Genomic DNA, 27,311 nt, shown 5'->3' on the forward strand with positions numbered 1-27,311 from the left:
CAGAAAAATGATTGCTTCCTTTATAAAGAAAATTGGTTCCTTACCTCATCCCAGAGCTGTTTACCTCTGCCACATGGGGACATTGCAATTTACCTACCAAAGACCCCATCTGGTTTCAGGCACTAAATTACATGATGGGATATGCATTAATATTTGTATGCATAGATAGACTGCTCAGCTGGGGGAGGAAGGAGAACAAAAACATAACAAGGCTTGAAAAATGAACTGAAGGGAGTTGAATGGTTTCAAAAGAGAACTCTGAGATGATTCCTATGAGTCACTACAATCAGTCTTAGACTTTCTTCAGTGCTTGATTTGGAGTCAGAAAGTAGGAGTAGAAATCCAGTTCCAAGGGATTCAGCAGTTTGAATAAGGATTCTAATTTAATCACTTCACCTCTCAAAGCCTCAGTTTCTCCATCAATAAAGTGTAGATAATGATACTGGTAGTTAGCATAGTGGCACAGATAGTGTGGAACTTAGCATAAGCAAGACTGTATTTGATCTTATTTCAGATTTATCTTCACAATGTGACTATAGATAAAGCACTTCTTGGAGCCTCCCTTTCCTTATCTGTTACATACATAAATGATCATAACACCCTAAGCACTTACATTACAGAGTAATATAATATAATATAATATAATATAATATAATATAATATAATATAATATAATATAATATAATATAATATAATATAATATAATATAATATAATATATATATTATATATACACATAATATATATATGTATAAACAATATTCAATGCATGGAAATAATGTATAAGAATGGGTTATTTTTATTACCTGTGCTAGCTTCCAAACAGAACTGTTGTAAAGAGTCTTCCTTATAAGACTTAAAATGCTATATAAACACGGAAGTTTATTATTAACATTTCCTTTCCCATCCATATAACCAGAAGATTTTTCATGGTAGCAAAACTTTTATGATAGAAATTAAAGTTGAATAGGCAATGCTCTCATCTTCTTGGAGAATCTTATAATAGGTAATGCTGAGGATTCAGTGAAAAGGTCTGGTCCAACTTTCCTAGCTTGGGGCAGATAGAAGTAAAAAGCCTTAGGAATTTGAACTCCAATTATAACTGGCTTGTCTCAAGCAATCTCTCTCTTCCAGTGATACCAAGCAATCAAATATCATCATAGATCTTGTGGAAATATTTCTCTTATTAGTTCTCTGGGCTCAGTAAGTCTGCATCCACCTTATAACAAGAGAGAAATCCCAGTCTTTGTGTCCTCATTGAATTGTCTGGGCTACTGAATGCACATCAATAGCTGCATTTGTTTAGTTCTTAATATTGTCTTTTGATTTGGAGGCTTGTTAATGCGTTTAGCATGGCTAAATGAGCTTCATCTTTGGCACCAGAGAAGTAGTTCTTATTTCACTCCAGTAGTTTACTTTTTAAATCATCACCACTGTGTTTTGCAGTTTAAATTTTTGACAGTGGGGCATCAGCATTTACATAAAAGGGTTAATCCAAGAAGCTGCCATGATAAAACTAGGTCATGAGAAGAGATAAAAAGGAAGGAAAATGGAATGGACCCTACTAACCCTCTTAAACATGGAGAACACTTTTTTCTAAAGGATATTCAATGAGTTTTCTCCTTCCTTCCTTCCTTCCTTCCTTCCTTCCTTCCTTCCTTCCTTCCTTCCTTCCTTCCTTCCTTCCTTCCTTCCTTCCTTCCTTCCTTCCTTCCTTCCTTCCTTCCTTCCTTCCTCCCTCCCTTCCTTCCTTCCTCCCTTCTTCCCTTCCTTCTTCCCTCCCTTCCTCCCTCCTTTCTTCCTTTACATAATTTACTTTCTGAAGTGACTTGTTTTTGACTTTGTTAAGCTGGCATTTTGTGCTGCCAAATTGCTTTAACAATTTTATATTTCCCTTTGGAAGAGGTTTGCCACTGATCACACAATGATAGCACCCCATAGTCCCCTGGAAGGTACTGGAAATTTTGCTTGAGCAAAAAGAGCTCCAGAATATAGTTAAGCCCTCCTGTTCTAGCCTGGGTAATTTAGCAGAATTCATTTTTTCAGAAATCCATTTCCTTTGATGATTGGCTAGGGTCTCATACAAAAATTTGGTCATGGTTGAACTCTTGTCTTCAAAACTGTTTCATGACCTACTTGTTGAACTGTTCATTAGCTTGAAAAAGTTGTCATTGGCTATTCCTATTAATTCTTCTCGTCAGCTCTCTCACAGCTAACTCTGCAGGTCATGCTTTCAGAAATAATAAAATTGGATGACTTTTATATGAATAGATGGACACTTTTAAAATATAAAGTTCCTTTATTTTTCTTCATATTTTTATTAAAGCAATAACATGTTAAATTCTATTTAATATTTTATCTCAATGTAAGGAAAGCTCATAGTTTTGCTATTTTACCCCAAGAAAATAAGGAACCTTCTTTTAAACAATCAGAGAAGGATACTCTCTCTAACAATCTTCTTTACAGAGCAAGTTGTTAATACTAAAATGGATTGCCAAGAGGGCTGTGCAACTGTCCTGCCTGTCGGCCTTATGGCATGCAATGAAGTAGATGGCAGTTCTGGCTCCTTTCCAGTCCTATGATTGTGTGAACGCTTCTACAGTAACAAGAAAGGTCAAAAGTATGGGAGCATTATATCTGTGTTGGGGTTTTTATTTTTTGAAAATAGATGACCAGACTTGAAGTGCTATTTGCTAAAAATTAATATTTTAAGAAAGTTTTCTACATACATGGTTGTGGGTGATTATTTGTTATGGTTGTGACTTTATAGCTTAAAATGATTTTTTTCTTTGCTTCTGGTGTTTTTGTCACTTTAGCAAATCAATTACTACATGTATATGATTCCATAAAAAGCTGATCAATTCTAATGCAACTATAATTCTGTCAAAAGCATAAACTCCCTTTGTTTACAAGCTTTAGTATATTAAATTATCACATCTTGTAGAGGGTCAGGATCACAGAATAATGGAGAGAATGAGGCTTGGTAGTGCATCCTCAGAATTTCTATTGCTGCCCACATCAAGCAAATAAAGGACAGTAGATTATACAACAATGATTTGGTCTACTTCCTAAAAAAGAGAAGTTTGGTAACACTATCTATAAATCCATGTATATTTTTGTGCCAGGACAAAGTTCTTTCAGCTCTTTCTTTTACCCCTAAACAATTATTAGTACATACTCTTTCTTTCTATGTTTTGTCAAATTTTTTGTGTCTGAAGATTACCCTATAGCTTTTTTGAGGGAGAATCTCTTGGAATAGTGTGGAGCATGTCTATATGCTTCCCTGGCAACACAAAGTTAAAGGCAGGCATTCAGTGGTTGTAGGTTGTAAACATTCTTAGACTAGGGGTAAAATTGTCTTGAGGTTGAGACTGCTTATCTCCCATTGAACAATGACCTGATTGAAACTGGATATTGGCACAAAAACACGAACATTAGATAAATTAGGTAATTTTTTGCTGCATTTCTTTCCTAATATGCTTAACTGTTAACATAGCACTTTTTCTGTCCTTCTTAAGCTTCAGTATTTCCATTGTAAGCTCCTTGAGGGTAGAGGCAAATTAAATTTATATTTTGCTTTTATTTCTCCTATCATAGTGCTCTGCACATATTAGGCACTTAATTTTTCTTTTTCAAAATCCAATTCAATTTAATTCAGAGCAAATCCTCTTAAATCTTAAGGCAAAAGCCCTAATGCTAACCTATTAAGTCCAACAAACACCTGGTGTTTGTTGCAGTTATCTGCAAGAATTCAATACTGAAAAGATATTACACTTGTTCTGCTTAATCCCAGGAAGCAGAATTTGGAGTAACATGTGAATTTAACATAAGGGCAGATTTAGGTCTAATGTAAAGAAAAACTTTCTACCAATGAGAGCTATTCTAGTTGTCTTGAGAGCAGAAGGTTTCTTTCCTTTCTCTTCCCCCTTTTCTCTCTTGTTTTTCCTCTTCTCTCTTTTGCATTTATTTGTTTGCTTTCATACCATAAACATTTCTATATTACCCTCCATTCATCAGTATTCTTTTATAACCAAGTAAAGCAATCAAACTAAAAATATAGTGACCTCATATAAAAGTATTTGTAGCATTCCACATCTAAAGCACCCTATTTTTAAAATTGTAGTTTAAAAATTAATAGAAATGTTTCTCTTCTTTCAACCTGCTCTGTCCTATTGGGAAAACAAGAGAAAAGAAAGACACATTCTCTCTCTCTTTCCACACATACACGTATACATAGACATATACATATATAGTCAAGCAAACTAAACTCCTTCAATGAATGTATATATATTTGAATACATTGACTGTATACAAATAAATATCTTATATGTTTACCTTAAATCTATCACTTTTCTCTCAGAAAGAGGTAAGCATGTTTCCTCATTATTCTTCTGAAATCATGGCTGTTTGTGTTGACCTCAGTTTTTACATCTTTCAAAATTTTTTTTAACTAGAATTGCTGTTGAATGATTGTTTTCTGTTTTTGTCATTTTGTTCTTTTGTCATTTTTTGCTATTGATGTATAATTGTTTTTCTAGTTCTGCTTATTTTACTCTGTATGTTCATGTATTTCCATATCTTTTAAATATTATTTATTTCTTTTACCACAATAGTATATCATTACATTAATATGCCACCTAAATTAGTTTGCCTCTTCAATAGCATATTAATCATAATACCCAACCATCTTCAAGGGAGGCAAAAAAAAAGTCAAGGGAAATAATGAAAAAAAAAGTAGGAATGATGCAGGCCAAGGTCTCAAAATTCTATAAAGCAGTGATTCTCAAAACAATTTGATACCTATTAAAATCAGAAAGAACAATCAGTGGAATAGGTTAGATATATATGTTCACATGTGTATCTTGTTGTTTATTGTTCAATGAACACAAAGATCCCAATTACTGGAATTAGAATTCATTATTTTATATAATCTGTTGGGAAAATTGGACAGCAATCCTGAAGAAATCCAGTAGATCAGGACTCCTACCTTATACCAAGATAAGCTCAACGTGGATCTATGACCGAATTTCTCACCCCCATGACCATCTCATCTTTGCAATACCTCTCCAATATACCCCCACCAATGACATTGCCACATTGCTACCACTCTCTGGCAAGCACTTTTTGCTTCATGCTTGGATTATTATAACAGCTTCTGGTGGTTCTGCTTGCCTATAATCTTCCCTCTGCCTCCAATCTGTCCTCCATTAAATTTCTAAAGTGATTTTCTTAAAGTGTAAATCTAACTGCTACTTAATAAACTTCTGTGTTTCCTATTTCCATTAACCTCAAATACAAAATAATTTGCTTGCCATTCAAAGCCCTCCATAACTTAGCCCCTTCCTACCTTTTCAATCTTCTTAAAGACATTGACTTACTACTGGTTCCATGAAGAAGACATTCCATCTCTCAGCTCTGGACACTTTCACTGCCTTTTCCCCATGTCTGGAATGCTCACTCCCTTTTGCTTTCATCAGTGACTTTTCCAGGTTCTAAGTCTAAACTAAAATCCCAGTTTCTTCAGAAAGCCCTTTCCTCTTAATTCCAGTATTATTATTCCTTATTTAGCCATCCTGTAGTTAACTTTTTATGTATTTATTCATACATTATCTACCCCCTTAGATTTTAAGATTATCTTTTGCCTCTTTTTGTATCTTTAGTACCTAGTTCAGTTTGTGGCAGATATCAATGCATAATAGATGCTTATTGATTGATTGATTAACATATGAGAAAAACATTTTAAAATGTTTTTAAAAATCTGATCTCTCCCTAGGAAAAAAGTTCACAACCAGACAAAAAATAGAGAGGATGGAGGGCTTTCTCTCACTAAAGGCTTTCAAGCAAGGTCTAGACAACCATTTAAGAAGGTGAGGAAGAAGCAGGCTGGACTAGATGGCTTATAAGTTCCATTCCAATTGTAAGATTCTGTGATTCTTTGAAACATATGATTTAGGCTAAGGAAACAGTATTAGATAAAAGGTTGTGTGTATTTTGGCTCAACATATAGGATTTGTAGGTTCCTGGACAAGGATCAAGAACCAGGAATATGTTATTTTCCTAGAAATTTCCTGGTCTGATCAGGAGCATTTGAACTGAAGATGAAGGGTATAGAAGACATGCATTCATATATATATATATATATATGTATGTGTATATATATATATATATATATATATATATATATATATGTATATATATATATATATATATATATGTATATGTATATGTATGTGTATATGTATATGTATACATATGTGTATATGTGTATTATTTCTTATTTAACCCATTCCTGATATGACTAGGTTTTCAGAGTACCACCTATCTAACCCCATCTAGTATCTTTGTGTTGTTTTTTTCTCTGTGCTTTATTCATATAGCATAATTACTATTTTTACCTTTTCCTAGATAGTTTTGCTTTTTTAGAGTTAGATTATATTCAGTTCTTTCTTCTGGACTACCCAATTACTGATGTCATTTTACATATAGTTTACATTTCCATGTATAAAATATAGTTTGTCTTTAATGAGTTCCTTGAAATCATTCTTTGATGTTAGTTCTTATATGTTAAGTTTTCTATTGAGTTCAGGTTTTGTTGAGACAAAATCCCACAAATAAATAAGTTCATTGAATGTCCTTTCCTTCACCATGGTCAATATTATGCTTCATTTCTCTGAATATGATGTTTTTGGCCAAAGACCTAGTTCTTTTTACTGTCAACATATAATTTTCCAGGACCTGTGTTTTTTTTTTTTTTATTATAGCTGCTGATAAATCCTGTATAATTCCAATTGTAACTCCAGTATATTTGATTTTTTGTTTGTTTCTTATAAAATTTATCTTTGATCTGGGAGTTTCAAAATTCAGCAATTATGTTCCTATATGGTTTTCCTGTAGGATCTCTTTGAGTTGGTGATTGGTGGATTTTTTCCTATTTCTACTTTCCTTTCTTGTTCTATCACTTCAGGAGAATTTTATTTATTTTTTCTACTACTGTGTAAAGTAATAGAAGGTTCTTTTTAGTCAGTTTTCCAAATGTGTTGTTTTTCTTATGTTTCACATTCTCTTTTATTTTTTCAGTCTTTATATTTTTTTAATTTTTTTGGTCTCATAGCTTCACTGGATTCCTCTTGCACAATTCCACTTTTCAAAGAATTATTTTCTTCTTTATGACTCTATATCTCCTTTTCTAGTTGCTTGACTTTCTTTTCATAATCTTCTTGTTTTTCTTAGATGGTTACCATCATTGTTATTGTTTTACTTTTTCCTCAGTTTCTCTCATTTGGTTTTAACAGTCTTTTTTGAGTTCTTCTGTAATATTTTTGGGGGGCAAGTAGTTGTTTAATGTTGTCTTTGAGATAGGAGAGGCTTTTTTTTTTTTGTTTTTTTTTTTGCTTCAGTGATCTCCTCTGAGGATGAACTCTTGTCTCCCCTATTTCTATAGTAAGTTTTTATTGCTTGGGTTCTTTTTGCCTGTTCATTTTTAAAAATGAGAATTTATTAATGTAAGCTCCTCTAATCCTAAATTTAGGGCAATGGTGCTTCTAGCTTCACTTCAGCTCCCCCCTCTGATGGGGAACCCTAAACCAAAAACCTCACTCTTCTACAGGTGCCTGCAGCCAGCAGTGTCCCTGCCCCAAGGCCTCTGCATGCATGGTTGTTCTGGTTCTTTCTCACCCAGGGCCAGCTCAGCAGCACAGCTAGAGCTGGTATCCCTTGCTAGAAGAAGCTCCCTCAGTCTTCCTCAGTCAAAATCCCCAATTGCCCACACTGTCTGGGAGGTGAAAGTTCCTGTGATTCTTGCTGAGACTTTGTTTGAATCCAGCTAGCCCTAGGGTTCCCTACTTGCTATTTCTGCAGAGCTAGCCTCTAGATGCTTTCCTTTCACCTCAGTCCTGACATCTTTCTTGGCCTTCTATTCAGATTGTTCCAGGAGGACCCTTGCTCTGTCCCAAGTCTTATTTGTTTTTCACCAGTTTATATTTGATGTACAATTTTGTTTTCTTTGTTGGGGAAATCTAGAGAGCTTGGAATTCTCTGACCTACATCCACATCTTCCCAAAATCTTCCCCATCAGATACATAATTGACAAATTAGACATGATGGAATGAAACAGCATTCAAAAGAGGTAATAATAGTTGCAGTGTCTAGTAATTCATAGTAGAGAAAAAAAAAGAATTATGTTCTTTTGAAATTCCTATGTTTCATTCTGCAGTCACAGTAATTGATACATTCAACTCTTAATGAATTAATATAAAATATAACTTCATATTTGTCATTGAAAATTGATGGAGTAATTGCAGTGTAGCAGTGGAAAAAATATCTTGTTTAAAAATATACAATAAAATTTGATGAAAGTGGTGATAGAGTAGTTATATCCCAAGAAGATCTCTCTCTCTCTCTCTCTCTCTCTCTCTCTCTCTCTCTCTCTCTCTCTCTCTCTCTCTCTCTCTCTCTCTCCATATGTATATATATATATATATTAGACATATTTATGTATATATATATATACAGATATCTATCTATATTTATATCTATACATGTATATATATACACACATATAGATAGATTATATATAGAGATATGTAAAAATAAAGTTTGACATATAATAAACATAGCTAGCATTTATATAGTTCATTTATGGTTTACAAAGTGTTTTACAAACATTTTCTTATTGTATCTTTACAACAACCATGGGATGGTATGTACTATTATTAGTCTGATTTTATTATTGAGAAAATTGAGGCAAATATAGGTTAAATGCCTTTTCAAGGTACACATCTGGTATGTGAGGTGGGTTTGAAATAAAATCTTCCTGACCTTATTCCCAGTCCTCAATCCCACCATGAAACTTAGCTCCCTCCATATGGTAGAGAATATTGGGTATGGTTTTTTAAAAAAGAAGAAACAAATATTGTTTTATTTCAACTACCCCTATTAAACAGAAGGAAGGATGAATTATTCCCTAAACATCAGAAATCAAAGGTTATTAGATTAAAAGACTTCAGCAATCTCAGACATTGTGTCAATCTTTCTACTAAATCAGAACATTTAACAAATTCTTATTTTAGTTGTTGATAATTTAGTTTTTTAGATGTCATGGGAATTGATGAGGTAGATGGATAGAATTCTGACTAATAAAGAATTTGTTGATCAGGATAAGTAGATAAGAATCTTGGGTTGAATTGATCATGTCATTTTAGCATTAATATTAGACAAGGAGGCCTCAATTGAAAGAAATGGAAATGTTTAGCCTAGAGGAAAAAGAAAGATTAAGGGAACTATGAAAACTGTCTTCAGAGATAAATGGATATTTCCTTTAAAAGGAACAAATTTTTTTTTTTGGATTATGATAGTTTGGATTTTGTACAAATTTAATATCACTAGTGCTGAATAATCCAAAGTCATTCATACTGATGATAAATCACTAGAGTTACATAGTGTATGCCAAGTCCATGACAGCATGCTTACAAAGGTTCTGGATAATGGACAATGCTTTCGTACTTTCCTCATAACTGATGGAGTGAAGCAAGGCTGGATGCTTGCTCCCTTGCTTTTTAGCATGATGTTTTCAGCAGTATTTGAGGGTGATAATGGCATCGAGGTCACCTCCTGCTCTGAGAGTGGACTATTTAACTTGAAGAAGAAAAAAAAGCTAGAGGCTAAGGCTTGAAGAGAGAATTGATTCTTTGTTTTCAGGTGATTGTGCACTCAATGCAGCCTCTGAAGCTGAAATGCAACAAATAGGGATAGATGATCAGATGCTTGTGCTAATTTTGCCTTACAAATTAAAATCAGGAAAACACAAAATTTCCACCAGCCAGCACATTTTATTTGTCTTAGGAAGATTCTGAAGATCACTTGGCAAAATAAGGTACCAGACACTGATGTCCTTTCTTGAGCTAAACTGCAAAGCACTCAAACTTTACTCAAAACTCCAATTAACTGACGATATTATTCGAATGGCAAAGGTACACTTGCTTAAAAGACTACTTTATGGAGAATTCACACAAGACAGCACTCACATAGATGTGAAAGGACACTCAAGATCTTTCTGAAGAACTTTGGAATATAAAATAGTAGACATTGGCTACCCAGTAGGATTGGGTAGGACTGCCCTAGCATGACAAGTCTGACTCAAAAAAAGTGCTGTTTTATGAGCAAAGCAGAATTGTTTTAGTTCAAAAGAAATGTTAAATGCACAAAGTTAGAGATACCGCCATTCCAAATGTTCATATGAGCTATTTGTGTCCAGTCTATGATAGGCCTTTTAAGCTCATATTGGTCTGATCAGTAACAGTTAGACACACAATTCCTTGACCCTGACATAATGATGCTACTTTGGTTTTCTCTCTGAGAATGAAAGATAACATCATTCCTTATGAGACTTCAAACTTATTTATTGTTATTTATTATTTATTCTTTGTCTTTTTTCCTCTTCACCAGAACCCATTGCAAGAATACTTAATAGAAATTTATTATATTGGATTGAAAGTTATTGTAATCTATACTAATAAAACAAAAGTATCATTAAATCAAAGATATATTAGCTAATATCCCATAAAAATGCAACTCATTTTAAGTGTATACATTCTCGGAAGAGTTTCCTTTGTAGGTAATCGTGCTTTGTTATTTGTACATACCAACAAAAATAAAAGATCTACAGATAAATAATTCAACTATATATATTTGAAAGATAATGACCTTTGTTATAGAAGGAACATGGTCTTCCTTAATACTATTATCTACCATAGGGAAGCTAGTTGAAATTATACTTCCTGTAGCCATAAAACACTAATGCATTTATTCTCTTAACATAAAATACCATACTGACTAATGAATTGGATCTATGCCCATTGCTAGACTTAAGCTCCATAAAAGCAGAACCATTTCTTATCTAAATTTTATATGTTCTTCAGTGTTTACAAGAGTGTGCTGTACTACATATAAGAGGTGCTAAATGAATGTTTCTTTAATAAATGAATCTACTTTCCTTTGTTCTATAGCTTTGCTTCAGAATATATTTTCTTTATTTATGGAAACTATGATAAAAGAGCAAGAGCTAAATATATAAACATTATATCAACACTTCAAGATATTCTCACAGTGGATTATGTAGCAATAATCCATTATCCCATATACCTGATACAAATTAGTCTACTTCTTCTCCCTGTTTTATATTAACTGATTAAGAACTTTTATTACCTTGCATGTGTCATGATTGGAGATAAGATATACCCTATTTTTGTAAACTAAATATCTTTCTGTAACCCTTTGGTTCAATGAAAAATTTGATTCTTTGGAGATTACAGAGTCATGACCTGGTCTCTGCCATTTCAAACAGGCTCCCATGTGTTATAACTGTGTACAGTATATACAAGAATATCTAGGGGATTTCACCATTAATAGGCAATCTCTTTCAAGTGTACACTGGACATCTGCTATGATAGTGGCCGATTAATATCTCCCTGTTTTGTATTTGATTTAATATTGTTTACTCCAAAGATTATTGAACAAAGTTGTTTCTGTGTTTGCTATGATAATTGGTGTATTTAGGAGACCTCTCTCCCCAATTTGGCTATTGCTAAAGTATATTCTATGGAACATGCCTGGAGCTGGTTCTTTTCTATATAATACATTTGTTCTTGTCCTTTCTGTTGGACCTTATATGCTGGCTCAATTTTAAAAGATCTGGCATTTTGGGATGGCATAGCACAATTTAAATGATCCCTTGATCTCCAATCCTATAAATGGAGAGCTATGTTGAAGCTGTATCAGGGAAGACAGGCCATTGAACATAAAAGAACTGTGGATTCACTAGACCTTGAAAGGAGTAAATCTGTCCTTTGAAACTGTCCCTTTCTGTTTGTGGAATGAGTGGCAAATAATTAGTTACCTAGAATGTCCTGTGAAAGGTAGGAGTCCTTGATCACCATTCTTCACCCAGAAAGCTATGCTACATGGCAGTATTCACTTTATGTGACTTCTGAAGATGAACTTGGTCTTTGGAATGTCTCGATTTTGCTTTGCATTTTTTTTTTTGTCTAAGCTAAGATAATTGAGCAGCAAGGCTAAGGTTGATATTTGTAGTCTTGGAAGAAACATTATGAATTTGGTTGGTTGAGTGTTCCTAATTTGGTCACAGATGATAGATAGCATACAGGAGAACTTTACAACTATACTCCTCTCAGACAAGATGACTAATATCCCTTTCAAATTTTTAAAATTCATATATTTCTTGACTTTTCTCTATGTTACAGTTGGACTCTGCTTCTAGGGTGGAGGGGGCATTGTTCCAAGCATCAGGTGTTCCTGCTGCTGTTTTCAGAGCTAGTTCTAGACTGTTAAGTTTTCAGTTCTTCCAAGGCAGTTATGATCTAAAGAAAGGTATGGTTCTCCTGTTCTCCTTCTCTGTGTTCTGGTCTGTGAGTAATGACAAGGACTTTTATTCACCCTACATCTGTGGCTAAGGTCCCTGCTGCTGCATGCTTTAGTGTGATAATGCTCTTCCTTGCTCTGATATAATGACTTGGAACAAGATATGGATAATATAAAAGAATCCTACACTCAATTCCAGAAAAGATCCCTTGTGATCTCTTTCTATTTGTATTATTTCTTTGCTTACTGTGGGCTGAGAGTTCTAGAAGATCTATGTCGGTTGCCCCCAAGACCTTCTGCTAACTTGCCTGGGCACAGCTGAAATATGAATTTGTTGAGTAGTCTTGGGCTGAAAAATTGTTTCACACCATTCTTTTGTTGGTTCTGTTGCTCCAGAATTTATTTTGAGGTGTTATTTTAAAGTTGGTTGGAGATAAATTTGAGAGAGTTCAGGCAAGTCTCTGTTTTCACTCTGAAATCTTGGCTCTGCCTCAGTGTGTGCCTTTCCCCCCCTCCCCCTTCTTTTATGTCTTATCTCCTTCAGGGCTATGCCAAACAGTAGAATTTCTGAGTCAAATAATATAGATATTTTAGTTGTTTTCTTAGCATAATTCCAAATAGCTTTTCCATAATATTAGACCATTTCATAACTCTATTAATAAAATTTTCATGGTTTAAAGACACTATAGACTATTTTGATTTTCATTTTATTTAGTTTTAGTGATTTAAAAGTCTTTCACATATTTATTAATTTTTTTTGCAATTCTTCTTTTGAGTACCATTCATATTCATTCACCACAAATGCATGGAGGGAATAACTTAAATACTCTTAGTATAATTCAGTATGACTCAGTTTAATCCTAGTTTCTTACATTGCATTTGAATAACATGAATCTTAATGTATCAAGTCTCACTAATACTAATGAGTTCAAATTTGACTGTGTTATGATCGTCTTGATTGTCACTTTTACTTTGTGAATTTCTATATAGATATCTGGGGCTATAGTTATTATTGCTACTTTTCATATATTTTGTCTTATTGATCATCTTTATGGCTATATTTCTTTCTTTGTCATAATTATTCTTTATATCTAGGTATGAAGATACATATGCAGCTAAGTCATGATTAGTGTGAATAATGAATCTCTTAAAATGGTCACTGAGTATATTCAAAGTCACACTATTATCAGTTATAATCATGTAAAATATTGTAATTGGTTCTAGCCCAAATGGAAATGCAATGCAAATTTGAATAATGTAACTACCTCAAGGGGTTCATTATTAGTACTAACCAGTACCACCCTATAGTCATTTCTCCCATTGCCTTCCTATTTTACATTAAGTTCTTTTATATTAAAGACAAAACTTCCTGCAAATACATTCCTACTTGCCCTCAGTAGGGCATTTGCTAAGAAGTCATAATTTCTTTATTTTAAGACCTGGTTCAGACATCCAAATGTCATTCTTGGATACAGCCTTCTTAATCAATTAATTTCCTTAATTTCCATTTCTCTTTAGAAACCTTTTCTTCCATCACTCGTAATGATCAAAATTTCCTATGATTTCCCTTGGATTAAGCATTCTCAGCTGTCTATTTTTTATAGTGTTGCTGTTGATATTTTACCCCTTTCCTCACCAGAACACCACAGACCATCCCTGAGAGGTACTAAGTCCTTGACATCTGAGCTACCTGGGACTTTTTGTCTTCATCAATATTTTTTTTTCCATGCTACTGCCATGTGTCACCAAAGGGCTAGAACTATTTGCCTTTTATTTATTTATTTTTGTAGCAATCTTTATGTAATTGACTTATTTGACATTCTCCAAGCATTCATTAATGACTTGACTTCCCACCTCTTTTTATAAAAACTGTATACAAAACAACAGTACCATTGCTGAGAGAATCGATAAATTACATAATTTTTCCAAATATGAATTAATGACTTCCTATACCATTCTCAAGCCACTATTTCTCTTTATGAATTGGCTTTTCCTATTACAATGTAAGCTTCCTGAAAGTAGACACTATCTTTCTTTTGTTATTTATAGTCCCAGTTCTTAGCACATTGCTTGGCATATGTTCAATATGTTCAATAAATACTTTCTCAATCATTCATTCACTTTTTCTTGCCTCTAAGATTCTATTTTTTTGCCCATTCTTCATCATCCTTAGAAATGTCTATGTTCTTTCTGATTAAAAGAAATTCCAGCTACTTAGCTATGGCAGAAGCCAAACAACTAATATTCTATTCAGATCACTATAAATTTCTCCTTGTCCCTGATTTGTGTTGTATAAGTCAAATCCTCAGCCCTCATTTATTCCTTTTGTAGCTCTTGTGCCCAGTTCTCATGACAAAATGATACATTAAACTGCTATTTTGCTATACTAGTCAGCCTCAAATGAGGCTTAGTCAAAGGAGCTCTTGAGCAGGGATTTATATATTTATATCTATGTTCCTACCCTTTTCTTATAAGAGGATAATACTTTTATCAATTGCTTTTGTTTGCTCCAAGCAATCAACTTTAAAGTCCTATTGATTCTGTCTTCGTAACACATATTTAATCTATGGCCTTATTGTGTACAGTTTTAACACTTCTTTCAGGAACCATTATAATAGACTTCTAACTGCTCTTTCTATCTCTAGTCACTTCTTTTCTGGTTCAACATTCACATAGTTGCCAAAATAACCTTCCTAATGCACAAGACCATGTGACTGCCTAGACAAAACCTTTCAGGCATTTTCTATTGTCTGTAGAAAGAACTTGGGATTTAAAACCCTTCATAATATGGCTCCAATCTACTTTTCTAAATTTATTTCATATTATTTCTTTTCATATAATCTAAGTCTTAACCAATTATAACTTCTACTTGTTTCCTGATTTTATATTTTTAAAAATATTTCATTTTTCCAAGCTATATATAAAGCAATATATTTTTATATTTATTTTTAAAACTTTGAGTTCCAGATTATCTTCTTTCCTCCTTTGCCACCCCACCCTACCTTGAGAAAGTGTAATGTCCAGGCTAGCTTTCTGGAGGTCCTTAGGATGGGCCTTGGTCACAGCAAGATAGGTATCACAATAATGGTCAGAAATAGAGTCAAGAGTCTTTATTCTGGCCCAGTCTTGGACTGAGTGAAAGAGGGCAGGAGAGCTACCAAGAGGATGATCAAAAATGGAATGTCCCATTTCCAGTTCTTCTCAGCCCTTAAATATCTTGGTATGATTACATCATTACAGCACACTATATAGGTGTGAACTAGAGAACCATTACATCCCATGCTAAATACTAACTATATGTATATTAAAGAACCATCATCTCATTAATCACACTGAGCTAACACCCTGCTGTAAGTGTCTTTGCTTCAAATATACTTTTCTCAGTTTCCCAATATCTGCAGTCCTCTACAAGAAGGCACATGTGAAATTATGCAAAATATTTCATTAAAAGTCATGTTGAAAAAGAAAACACAGATCCCCCCCCAAAAAAACAGGAAAAATAAAGTGAAAGAATGTATGCTTCAATTTGCATTCAGACACAATCAGTTATTTCCCTGAGCATGAATAGCATTTTTCATCATGGAGTCCTTCACAATAGTTTTGGATCATTATATTGTTGAGAATAGCAAAGTCATCCAGAGTTGATCATCACCCAAGTTTGTTATTACTTTGTACACAGTACATTTCACTTTGCATGAGTTCATGGAGGATTTTTCAGGTTTTTCTGAAAGCATTCAGCTCATTATTTTTTCTATAGAACATATAATTCCACACCACAGTTTATTCAGCCATTCCCAAATTGATGAGCATTCCCTCGATTTCCAATTCTTTGCTCTGAGAAAAGAGCTTCTATAAATATTTTTGTATATAAGGTCCTTTACCTTTCTAAAAAAATCTCTTTGGGGATACATGCTTAGTAGTGGTATTGTAAGATCAAAGAATAAGCATAATTTTATAGTCCTTTAGGAATAGGTCATATTTTATGATCACTTATCATTTGGGGAATAGATATTATTAATACATTTGACTCAGTTCCCTATGCATTTGAGAAATGAGACCTTTATTAGATAAACTTGCTACAATTTTTTCCCTCAAATTACTATTTCTAACTGTACTTCCCATTCATTTATTTTATTCTCTCTTCTCTCACCTTTTCTTTCCCCAAAAGTGTTTTGCTTCTGACCCTCCTCTCCCTCTTCTCTCCTACTTTTCTGCAGGGTAAAATAGATTTCTATGTCCATATTAAGTGTGTGTCTTATTTCTTCTTTGGGTCATTTCTAGTGAGAGTAAGTTTCACTCCCTCTCCCTCCCCTCCCCCTCTTTTCTTCCATTGTAAAAACTTTTTCTTTTTTTGCCTCTCTAAGGCAGATAATTTTTGCCACTCCACTTCTCCCTTTCCTTTCTTTTCCAATACATTCTGCTCTCAGCTCTTAATTTTATTGTTTTTAGATATTATCCCTTCATATTATTCACAATTGTACCTTCTGTCTATATGTAATCTTTTTAACTTATAATAATGAGAAAGTTCTTATGACTTACATGTATCATCCTCCTGTGAATGTAATCTATATTAAGTACCTTATGATTTCTCTTTCCTGATTACCTCCTTATGTTTCTCCTGAGTCCTGTATTTGAAAGTCAAATTTTCTATTCAGCTCTGGTCTTTTCATCATAAATTTTTGAAAGTCCTCTATTTCACTGAATATCCACCTTTATCCCTGAAGGATTATACTCCGTTTTGCTGGGTACTTAATTCTTGGTTGTAATCCTAGCTCCATTGCTCTCTGGAATATTTTCCAAACCTTCTGATTCTTTAATGTAGAAGGTACTAAATTTTGTGTTATCCTAATTGTGATTCCACTATACTTAAATTGTTTCTTTCTGGTTGCTCACAGTATTTTCTCCTTGTCCTAGGATTTAGTTGTAATATCTTCTTTCAGGAAGTGATCAGTGGATCCTTTCAATTTCTAATTTAACCTCTGGTTCCAGAATATCAGGACACTTTTCCTTAATAAAATCTTGCAAGATAATGGTTAGACTCTTTTTTTTTTTTTTTTTTTTTCATGTTTTCAGGTAGACCTCCAGAAGCCTCCAGAAGGTATTTTGAGAGGTGTGGGGAAACTTCAAACTCTGCCTTTATTTGGTCACCTTGGGCCTACCTCCCCTGATTTTATTTTGTCATCTATTTTTATGCATTTAAGAAGGCTGTCTTTATTATGTTCATTCTTCCTTCTTATGTTCTATTTTTGAAATTTGCTTCTTACTTTAATGTTCAATTTATGTCCTATCTATCACATGAAGCCTTCAGTTTTCCTCATTTGCAAAACTGGGATAATAGTATCTACTTCTCAAGGTTGTTGTCAGGATCAAATGAGATGTTTGTAAGGAGTTTCACAAACCTTAAAAAGCTTATTTGTTCCTATCCCCTTGTATCCTTTCATGATTCTTGCTTTGAAAATTAAATAAACAAAAAATACTTTTGTAAATATTTATGAACTAACAAAAAAAATTTCAGATTGGCTGTGTCCAAAATGTTTATCTTGTTTTGCATCTTTAATCCATAAGGAAGTAGATGAGTTCTCTAGAATCATGGTTGGTCACTAGAATCATGGTTGGTCATTGTTATTAAAATTCTCAAAGCTTTGTCTTTACAGTATTGTTATATAAGTTGTTACCCTGGTACTGCTTGCTTCACTTTGGGTCTTTCCAGGTTTTTCTAAATGATCTATTTTTGCCATTTCTTGCAATACAATAATATTTGATTGCCTTCATATGACATAAGTGATTTGGTCATTATCCAATGGATGGTCATTTCTTTATTTTCTAATTTGTTGCTACTATACAAAGTTACTAAATGTTTTTAGTACACCTAGATCCCTTTCCTATCTTTTTTTTTTTAATCTTCTTGGGATATAAGCTAAGTGGTGGTATTTCTGGGTCAAAGGAGAACCAAATTGTTTTCCAGAGTGGTAGCCTCTCCAATATTTGTTATTATCTTTATTTGTAATCTTTATCTATGTGAGGATAGAGCATTTATTTAATTTACATTCTCTAATTATTAGTGATTTAGAGCATTTCTCTATGGCTAATTGCTTGGATTTCTACGAGAATTGTCCATTTAAATCATTTAAACATCTATTGATTAATGCCTCTTGTTCTTTAAAATTTGAATCAATTTCATATATATATTTTGGATATGAGACCTTTATCAGAAACTTTATGCAAAATTTTCTCTAGTTCTTTTCTAATTTTAAATATGGTTGGTTTTGTTAAAAAAAATTTTCAATTTTATACAATTAAAATTATTAATTTTATCTTTTATGATATTCTGTATATTTTATTTGGTCTTCTCCTCTGCAAAAACAAACCAACAAACAAAAAATCAAAACTAATTTCGTCCTTGATCTTCTAATTTCTTTTGGATGACCACCTGTCTCTTCAAATATTTTCAAACTTACAAGAACGATGTGTGGAATATAAAATTGTTTCAAAAACAAACAGCATTTTGAAACAAACTATAATTTATTGGAAAAGTGATAAAATTTTGGAGAGATATTTTCTTTTTAAAGTATAAGAATATGACTCATTTCTAGCATCAAGATAAGCAAATGAATATATATTTATCTTTTGTTTTCTAGAACAGATATTATTAGCAAGATTAATCTATGCACGGCACCACCTAATTAGTACATATAAATAATACATTTCTATCTTTTCCTGGAACACATTTCAAATAGAGAAACATTATGTTTTCCTTATCAATTTCTTTCTGAAAACTTTTGTGAACATACAATAGAATGTAAATTGTTCCAAATATGAATTAATCTTTAATAGCTTAAAACTGCAAGAAGAATTTTGGAAACTCTATCTGTATTGATTCTATTATCTCCAAGTATTGGAATCTCTCCTGATGCAGTTTAAATACCACTTTGTAATGCCTTTCATTATCCCACAGTAAGAAATAATCTTTCTTTATGTAAAACTCATAACAAAATGTTATTTATCTTCCTTATGTACTTAATATATTTTATTTTGTATTATGGTTATTTGTGTATCTTTATTTTTCTCTACTAAAGGACAAACTCCTTGAAGATGGGGATAGAATCTTATTTCTCTTTGAATTTCAACACATATTTATTCACATTCAATAATATTATGTGTGCATACTATATTATATATGCATATACTATATGTTTATATATATATGTGTGTATATATATACATATATATATAGATATATACATATATATGTATATATATATGTTTGTTGAGTTGACAAGCTGACAAACTGTATTGCTGATCTTACAAATCATCCTAGAATTTATATTGGAAAATAGAAAATTCAGCTTTGAGAATTCTTCAATTTTTGTCATTTTACCAATAAATTTTAAAAATTTGATTGGAAAGCTAAAACAGTTAAAATATTTTTATTTTATTTCTTTAAGACTATAGGAATTTCATATTATTATTACTATTATCAAGTGTGACCAATGAGATTAGCAGTCTTTTTTAACCCAAAATTCTTTAAATCGGTAGAAATCCATGCATTGGGAGTTGGAGGAAAAATGAAGGAGCTGTACGAAATAAACAGAAGGGGAGGCAAAGACCGCAGGAATCCTTATATCCCCTTTTGAGAATAAATTTTTGGTAAGGGTCTGGACGATTGAGGCAGAGCTCACGGGAGCAGGGGGTGCTAGGGACCTCTCACCTCCCGGTTCCTGAAAGCCCTGCCCTGCTGGTCCTCAGGCATATTTGGGACTCCTCAATTACTAAGAACTTCCCTGTGGGCCAGGAATATAAAGGTGATGACAATGTAACACAGGCAGAGTAAGTGGTGAATCCTGCTTATTGAATGACCTCCACCAGCACATCCCATCCATTCTCATACTCTGGCTCTCCATCGATCATTTGCATATTCTGAATATTATAACAATATCCACAGGTAGAGACTGTTGTGGTGATCAGCTCACTAATCGTGCTGGCGTAGAAATGTCAGAAAAAGTTCTCAGCAGAAGTAACCTGACACCATGGGAAAGCTAGGTACCCTTGATAACAATAGGTCTTGACACTGACAAGCCCTCTGGGGGGAATCCTCAAGAATGAAAAAATAATCTTGTAACCTCTGTGCTCCCTGATCCAAGGGCAACAGCCATCAGGTGTCATAAAAATCAGGGCAAACACAGAGGGCCCTCCCACGTGGGCTGAATGGTACATGCTGTCATGCCAATCTGGGGTTTCCCATCTGCCCTCAGCAGGGGGTGGAAGAGAACAGTGTAAATACCCAGGCAAGTTGTTGTGGAGGTGACCCCCTGGTGCAGGCCGCTTGCGGGGCAGCCCTGTGTAGATGCCCCCAGCTCTCTCATCCCCTGGGATAGTGAGGCCTGTTTGGAAACTAGTCATGGTCTCCCGGGTTTGGACTCCTTTTCCTCTGGACCGCAATCGGTTTTTCACTAATTCTAGAGACTGCCCAAAAAAGTGCGGCCTGTCCCAGATAGTGCCTAAACAAGAACTTGACCCACTTGGGGATGTGTGGGGCTTTACAACCACATGTGCCCTGCTGCAGCCATCTCCATTGGCTCCCTTGCAGTGGTGAGCATGCCTCCACACGAGGCCAAAGTGGCTGCACGCATGCAGTGTTTCGCACAGTCTGTCTCAAAGTCAGGTTGTACTCCTGGAGTCAGAAAGACACTCCGCCTCAAACTGAACTGTGTGAATCTGGGCAGATCACTTAATCCTTCTCCCCACTTCTTTCATCTAAAAAATGAGCCAGAGAAGCAAATGATAAACCACAGAAAATTGGTGCATGAAGACTGATGGATGTAACTCAATTTTTGGGTCACTTGTTTCAGTGATATAGTAGTTGTTTCCTCCTCCCCCCAAAGTGTGAATCTCTGGGCTAGATTATTTTAATTGCACTATGTTATAGACATGTTTTTTAAGCACCCAAAGTATGAAAGAAGTCCTTATTGTGTCAAGATCCACTCTGGGCCTCGCCCTTCCCTCCACCCCAAAACACTATTTTGTTTGCATCCCAAGATGGATTCTCTGTGTGAAGACAAGACAGGCTCTACTTAGTCTGTGCTAGGCTGGGAAATTGCTTGTGCAGCTGGGTCCCTTGCAGATTAGGAAACCTTCTTGTCATTATACTCTTTCCTATTCTTATCCCCAGGGAAAAAAGTTGTTTTTGTCATTACCTTGTTCCTCCCTTTGGATGGAGTTTTGTCCTTTTTCAACCTTTACTTACAATACCCTTCCCGTGCCACACCATTTAGGAGGAGATTTCTGGAAATCACCTCCCCTAAAGCTCCTTGTCCAGCTTGTCATAAATATGTAAACTTCGGTAAGGATTGTCGGGCTTTCTTCTGGCTTTGGGTTCCATATGCACGTTCATTTCTTTTGCAATAAACCTAAGTTTCATGTAAGTTTCATGAAATTGTGATTTTTTTGTTGGCATTCTACAGTCTTCCAGATTCACAATATATTTTGTGTAAAGAGCATTGTTGCCTAGATTATTGACATCTTATACAACACAATCAGCATTGTTTTTGTTTTTAACATATGCTAGAGTTAGATTACCTTCCTAAAACAATCCAGGGGATGTTCTTGATACCACATTCATGGAAGCATCAAAATACTGGAGGGCATTAGCAAGCTGAACATGGAAGTAACTACTTCCATTCTATCAACCAAAAACACACTTTGGACAAAGGTAATTTCCTGTAGCCCAGAGGACTTAATCATGCCTCTTAGATGAATTATTGCTGACTTGGGAATGAATTGACCTATACTTTACTTTATCAACTCTTTCCATAGTCTTCATTTTCTAATCGTTTCTATTTCTCAGCCAGGGTAGAATTTATTCCATCCTTCCCTAATGAAATATTTTCCATGATCATATTAACAGCAGCATTTATTAAACATTTTTTTTTACAAAACAAACAAACAAAAAACAACCAAAGGGAAAAAATATTGTTCAAAGTTTCATTGAAAATAAAAAAAGAAAATAAGTTCCTAACAATTTTAGAAACAATATGGATTTAAGAAGTCTTAGAAGTTTGTTTTTTTTTTTTTTTGAGAAAAATGAAAGACTTCATCTCAAATACAAGTGAAAAATTCAGATTCAAGAGAATCTATAGATCTGGTATTAGGTATGATTACTTTCTAAAGAATAGTGAGGCTTTAAGGAAAAAAATCTAACACTTCTTTGCATCATATTTTCATTTAATATGGATACTTAATGCAAGTGGGATGGATAACCATTCATTCATTTCCTCTTAATCTGTATGCTTTTTATTGACCTCTGTGGTATAGTGGGACAAAAATACTGGATCAGGAATTAAAAGACTTGCATTCAAATCGTAAATTATGCTTCCTATATGACCCTGGGTAAGTACATCACTTGACGTGTCTGGCATATTTTTCCTTTTCAAATATAGAGAACTAGAAAGTCGTAGTACAACCTAACTTTGAGATAGATTGTGCGAAACAGCAAATGCGTGCAGCCACCTTGGCCACGTGTGGAGGCGGGCTTACCTCTGCACCAGCTAAATAAAGAGTATTAGATTAGGTAATTTATGACATCCCTTTCATTTTTTAAGTCTACCATTCTGTGATCTTCCATAAAAGATAAACTCAATATTTAACACAGATTCTGGTTCTTTTTAATGTTCTAGGGATATGAGTGAAGTACTCAAGTGGTATCCAACTGTTATTCCTCACTCTTACTGTCTTATAGTTTTTAACTGGCTTCCAGTTCAATCTATTTCAAACATCATTTATTAATGACATACTAATTGTAAAGCATTGTTGAATGCCTGCTTATATTGTCCATGAACTTCTCCTTTGCTCTTTGAGTAATCCAAAGTTTTGATTTTTTTTAAAGACATGGTAGTGTCTGTGCTTTTCAGCTATCAATATTATGCAGTGTTTAAAAAAAAAGTGGGGAGGACGAGAGAAAGGGGAAATGATTTTGTGTTAATTTTTGATGATTGCTAGCAGTGGATTATTTCTTTGGTACTAGATAATCTAGCTCACTTTCTTACTTGAATTTGACCTTTCTGTTTTTTCCTTTGTTTTTTCATATACTTTTAAGACCAAGGATTAGCAGTATCTATCTACATGAAACAATCCTCAAAGATAGTCTAACTCAGTTCACATCTTTGATGCTTGTCCATCTATATAATGATAAACTAATTGGATGTCTATTCTATTGTATGATCTAGTCTAGACAATGCATATTTTTTATCCTTTTGATTTTCATATAGATTATTAGTAATTTTTTTGAAGATATAGCTCCTTGAGGAGTCCCTTAAGCATTCAATTCAAAGCAGTCAACAAAATATTACATAGGAATGGGAGCACTTAGAAGAACTTGTCATTGATAAACATTGATTTAGACACTTTATAGGATATCCTTCACAAAATTATTGATGCTTCCCTTCACTTATTTTTAATGATTAGAGAATAATTTTTTAGAGTTAATTCTATGGTTGCATCTATCAAGGAATCTTATGTGATTTTGGCATATAAATGGGAGATAATTTGTTAGAAGAAAGATCTAAGATTAAATTTTGCTCTCCTAGGTCAATGTTTTGTTTGAATCAACAAACACAATTGGATCTTGTATTCAATTATGGGACTATGAAAATATGGTCGAATGTAGAAAAAAATAATTTATTTCCAAGGGCTCACTTGTTCTTTTTTCATATTTTCAACATGGATTCATTCAATACATGTTTAAATCATTTACGTAAAGGTTTGCAAATAAATATATATGAGAAGGTAGTCATGAATGCTTTCTCAATTGCATTTTATTTGTAGTTATAAACTAGCCAGGATTTTTCACCAATCATTTGGCATAATTTTCCTTTTCAAATATCTTTTTCATTTAATCCTTGATACTTTCAAAATTGTGCCACTCTCATCATAAATTTCTTTTGTGTATACTTGTTTTCTTCTGAATGATCCTCTCAACTTCATTCACTTAAATTCTATTTTTTTCACATAAGACATAGGAAAATGAGGTATTAGAATCTGAATGTGGTGATTCCTTTGTCAGAAAAATACAGATGTCGGAAAATAATATAACCAGCTGATGGCAGTAATCTTTAGTGGTATGGAAATGTGCTTTGAATTGATATTCAAGTTATTAAATTTTAATGATTATTTCTTAGTTTTTATCTAGCTACTATATGCTTAAGTTTCTTAGAAAATAATTTTTGAGATCAAGAAATAAATGGGATTTTCCTATCTCCAACCCACCAAAATTATATTTTGGAGATGGGAATATATGTGTGATTGCAGTTAGATAAATAGAGAGATAGAAGATTATAAAGAAACATATTTTTAGAGCAAAATTCCAAATAAAAAATGTTTGAAGCAAAGTTGGGAGAAAAAACAAGTGATAGAATTTTTTAGATCGAAAAGAAGAGAGGATAAACGAATTAAATAAGTGGATATTTTTATAATAACCACTTTTCTAGATATTGAACCAATTAAAAATAGCAAATTTCTTAGAGAAGACAAGAACAGAACATTGGAAAACGTGGATGATAGAAATGATACATGATCACCCATTCTAAACTCTCTCATCCCTGAGAAAGATGATCAAAACAAAATGTTTATAAAAAGCAAAACAAAAGAATTTACTCTCCAATGTAAAATACAAAGAAAGTTAACATAAATTAGCAATTTCACTAAGTGGCTGTTATTCCTAGCTGGTTTTCCTAAGACTTTAATTGTTTTCAGATTCAATGTCTAGTATTTAGAAAGATGATAGATATGATAAGGATATTTTCCAATTAAACCTTTTTCTAAAAGTCCAGCAAGTTGGGTGAGTCCAGTTTAGTTTTTATTCTGAGAATTTCTCTTATAAATTTGAATTTCCACAGATGCTTCAGAAATATTTTATATACCATGGCTAGAGCTTAGGGTCAGTTATCACTACTTAAATCAGCAAAATAGATTTGGATTATCTAAAGACTCTTCAACTAGAAAATATGAGCCAGCCATACTCATAGTCTACTAGAGCTAGGCATCACAAAGAGCCAGAAATCACCTTGTTAAAATAAGAAGTCCACTCAGTGTTTCAGTGATAAGCTTGATTATTTTCATGCAAAAAGTAATGGTAGTAAATTTATTTTGCAAAATAATACCGGACATGATCCAAAATGCAATATAATAATAGATGAAGATCTCTCATCACATCTGTCTATTGTCAAACTATGTTTGAGGGCTGTTTCTTTGAGACTAAGCTTCCAAGTGTCATAATTTATTATATGTAGCATAATAGTCCAGATTTTAAACTCCATGTGAGAAACTATTGCTAAAGTAGTAGAGATTTTGGTGTTTGAAATTGAGAATGAATTTCTAGACTAAAAAATAATAATGCAAAGAAAATATTATTTATATATCAAAAAGAAATGATTGGTATAAGCATAACTTAATTTTTTTTCAGATTAATCTTAAAGATGTTGGCGAATTGTATAAAATACGAATTGAACATGACAATAGTGGAAATGATCCTAGTTGGTATTTGGAAGAAATTAAACTGGAAGAAATAGCCACTGGTGAGGTGTTTTCCGTCACAGTTGATTGTTGGATAACTGAGAATGAAGATGATGGACATTCCTGTAAAGAAATAGCTATTAACAGACCTAACAAGAAGCCCTTGCCATGTATGTATTTGCAAACTCTTTTGTGATTTTTATTAAGTAAAAAGATTCAATACATTGATTTAAAAGCAACTCTCTTTTAAACATTCAATTGTGTGTGTTCTTGTGTTTAGGTATTATAAGTATTTTTATATCTTAATCTTTAATATTCATATTACTTTAATATTCTTAGCCATATTCAACTTAACATATTTTTATTTTAATTAAATTTTATTCCATTTAGATGAGATAAGGTTCAAGTGTTAGCCACTCCTCTTCATCCACCTCATCCTTATTTATATAGGAATATAGTCTCTTTATATGAGATAATTTTTCATAAACTTCCCTTTCCTCTCCTCTACTTATGTCTTCCCTGTCCTCTCTCTTTCTATCTTTTTTCCTTAAATTATCAAGGCATAACAGAGCCACTCTTCTAATTGGATTCCATTTCTAAACCCTGATGATGATAGTGATTAAAGGGTACATATGTATCATCTATCCATATGTAGTATAAGCAGTTTAGTCTTCGATCATTATTCATTGATAATGATGATGATAATTATGATTTGCTCCTCTATATTTCAAAGTTTCTCTGAAACTCTGGCTTTTTCAGCAAGGAAATGTGGAATCCTCTCTATAAAGATCTTTTTCACTTTCTTTCCCCACCTCACCCTATAGCACTATATATTTTTACTGAGTAAGTTAAACCTGTTTGTGAGTCCATATTCTTTACCTTATGGAATATCTTATTTTTTAAAATGTCCATTCTATCTTAGTAGTGGCTGCAAAATTGTATGTGAATCTGATGGTGACTCCTCAGTATTCTTACAGGGGACTTCTAGGTGGTGCAGTGGGAGAGCCCCAGCCCTGAAGACAGGAGGACCTGAGTTTAAATCTGGCTTCACTCTTAACACTTCTTAGCTGTGTGACCCTGGGCAAATCACTTGACTCCAATTGTCTCAGGGAAAAAAAATTCTTTCTGGCTATTTGTAAAATTTCTCTTGGAACTGGCAGTTCTGGATTTAGGTTCTATTCTTCCTCAGAGTTTTCATTTTGGGGTTTCTTTCATTATGGTGAGTAAACTCTTCCAGTTTACTTCTTGAACTAAGAATTGATGTTAGAGTTGGACTGTAAGTCACTTCTGAAGGGAAGGTCTGGGTTATTACTATTACTGTTTTCTTGGGGTTTATGAATGTAGTGTTATCCCAGAATCTCAACAGTCTGGGAGCCCACAAGTTTTCAGTGGTCCCAAAAAAGTTTAATCCAGCATAAAATCTGATTGCTG

At 33.5% G+C, this 27,311-nt stretch overlaps 1 protein-coding gene across 3 annotated transcripts in view; it reads left to right on the top strand.

Annotated features, from left to right (window-relative positions):
- The window catches only part of LOC141549101 (lipoxygenase homology domain-containing protein 1-like), a 598,160-nt gene that overhangs the window by 342,619 nt on the left and 228,230 nt on the right, over window positions 1-27,311 (top strand). For all 3 annotated transcript variants that reach the window (XM_074278423.1, XM_074278432.1, XM_074278441.1), the window contains exon 27: window positions 25,831-26,050. In XM_074278423.1, coding sequence (XP_074134524.1) covers window positions 25,831-26,050 — 220 coding nt within the window. The remainder of the gene's footprint in view (window positions 1-25,830; window positions 26,051-27,311) is intronic.

This window comes from Sminthopsis crassicaudata, chromosome 1 (genome assembly GCF_048593235.1).
Source record: "Sminthopsis crassicaudata isolate SCR6 chromosome 1, ASM4859323v1, whole genome shotgun sequence".
In the NCBI taxonomy this organism is placed as follows: Eukaryota; Metazoa; Chordata; class Mammalia; order Dasyuromorphia; family Dasyuridae; genus Sminthopsis; species Sminthopsis crassicaudata.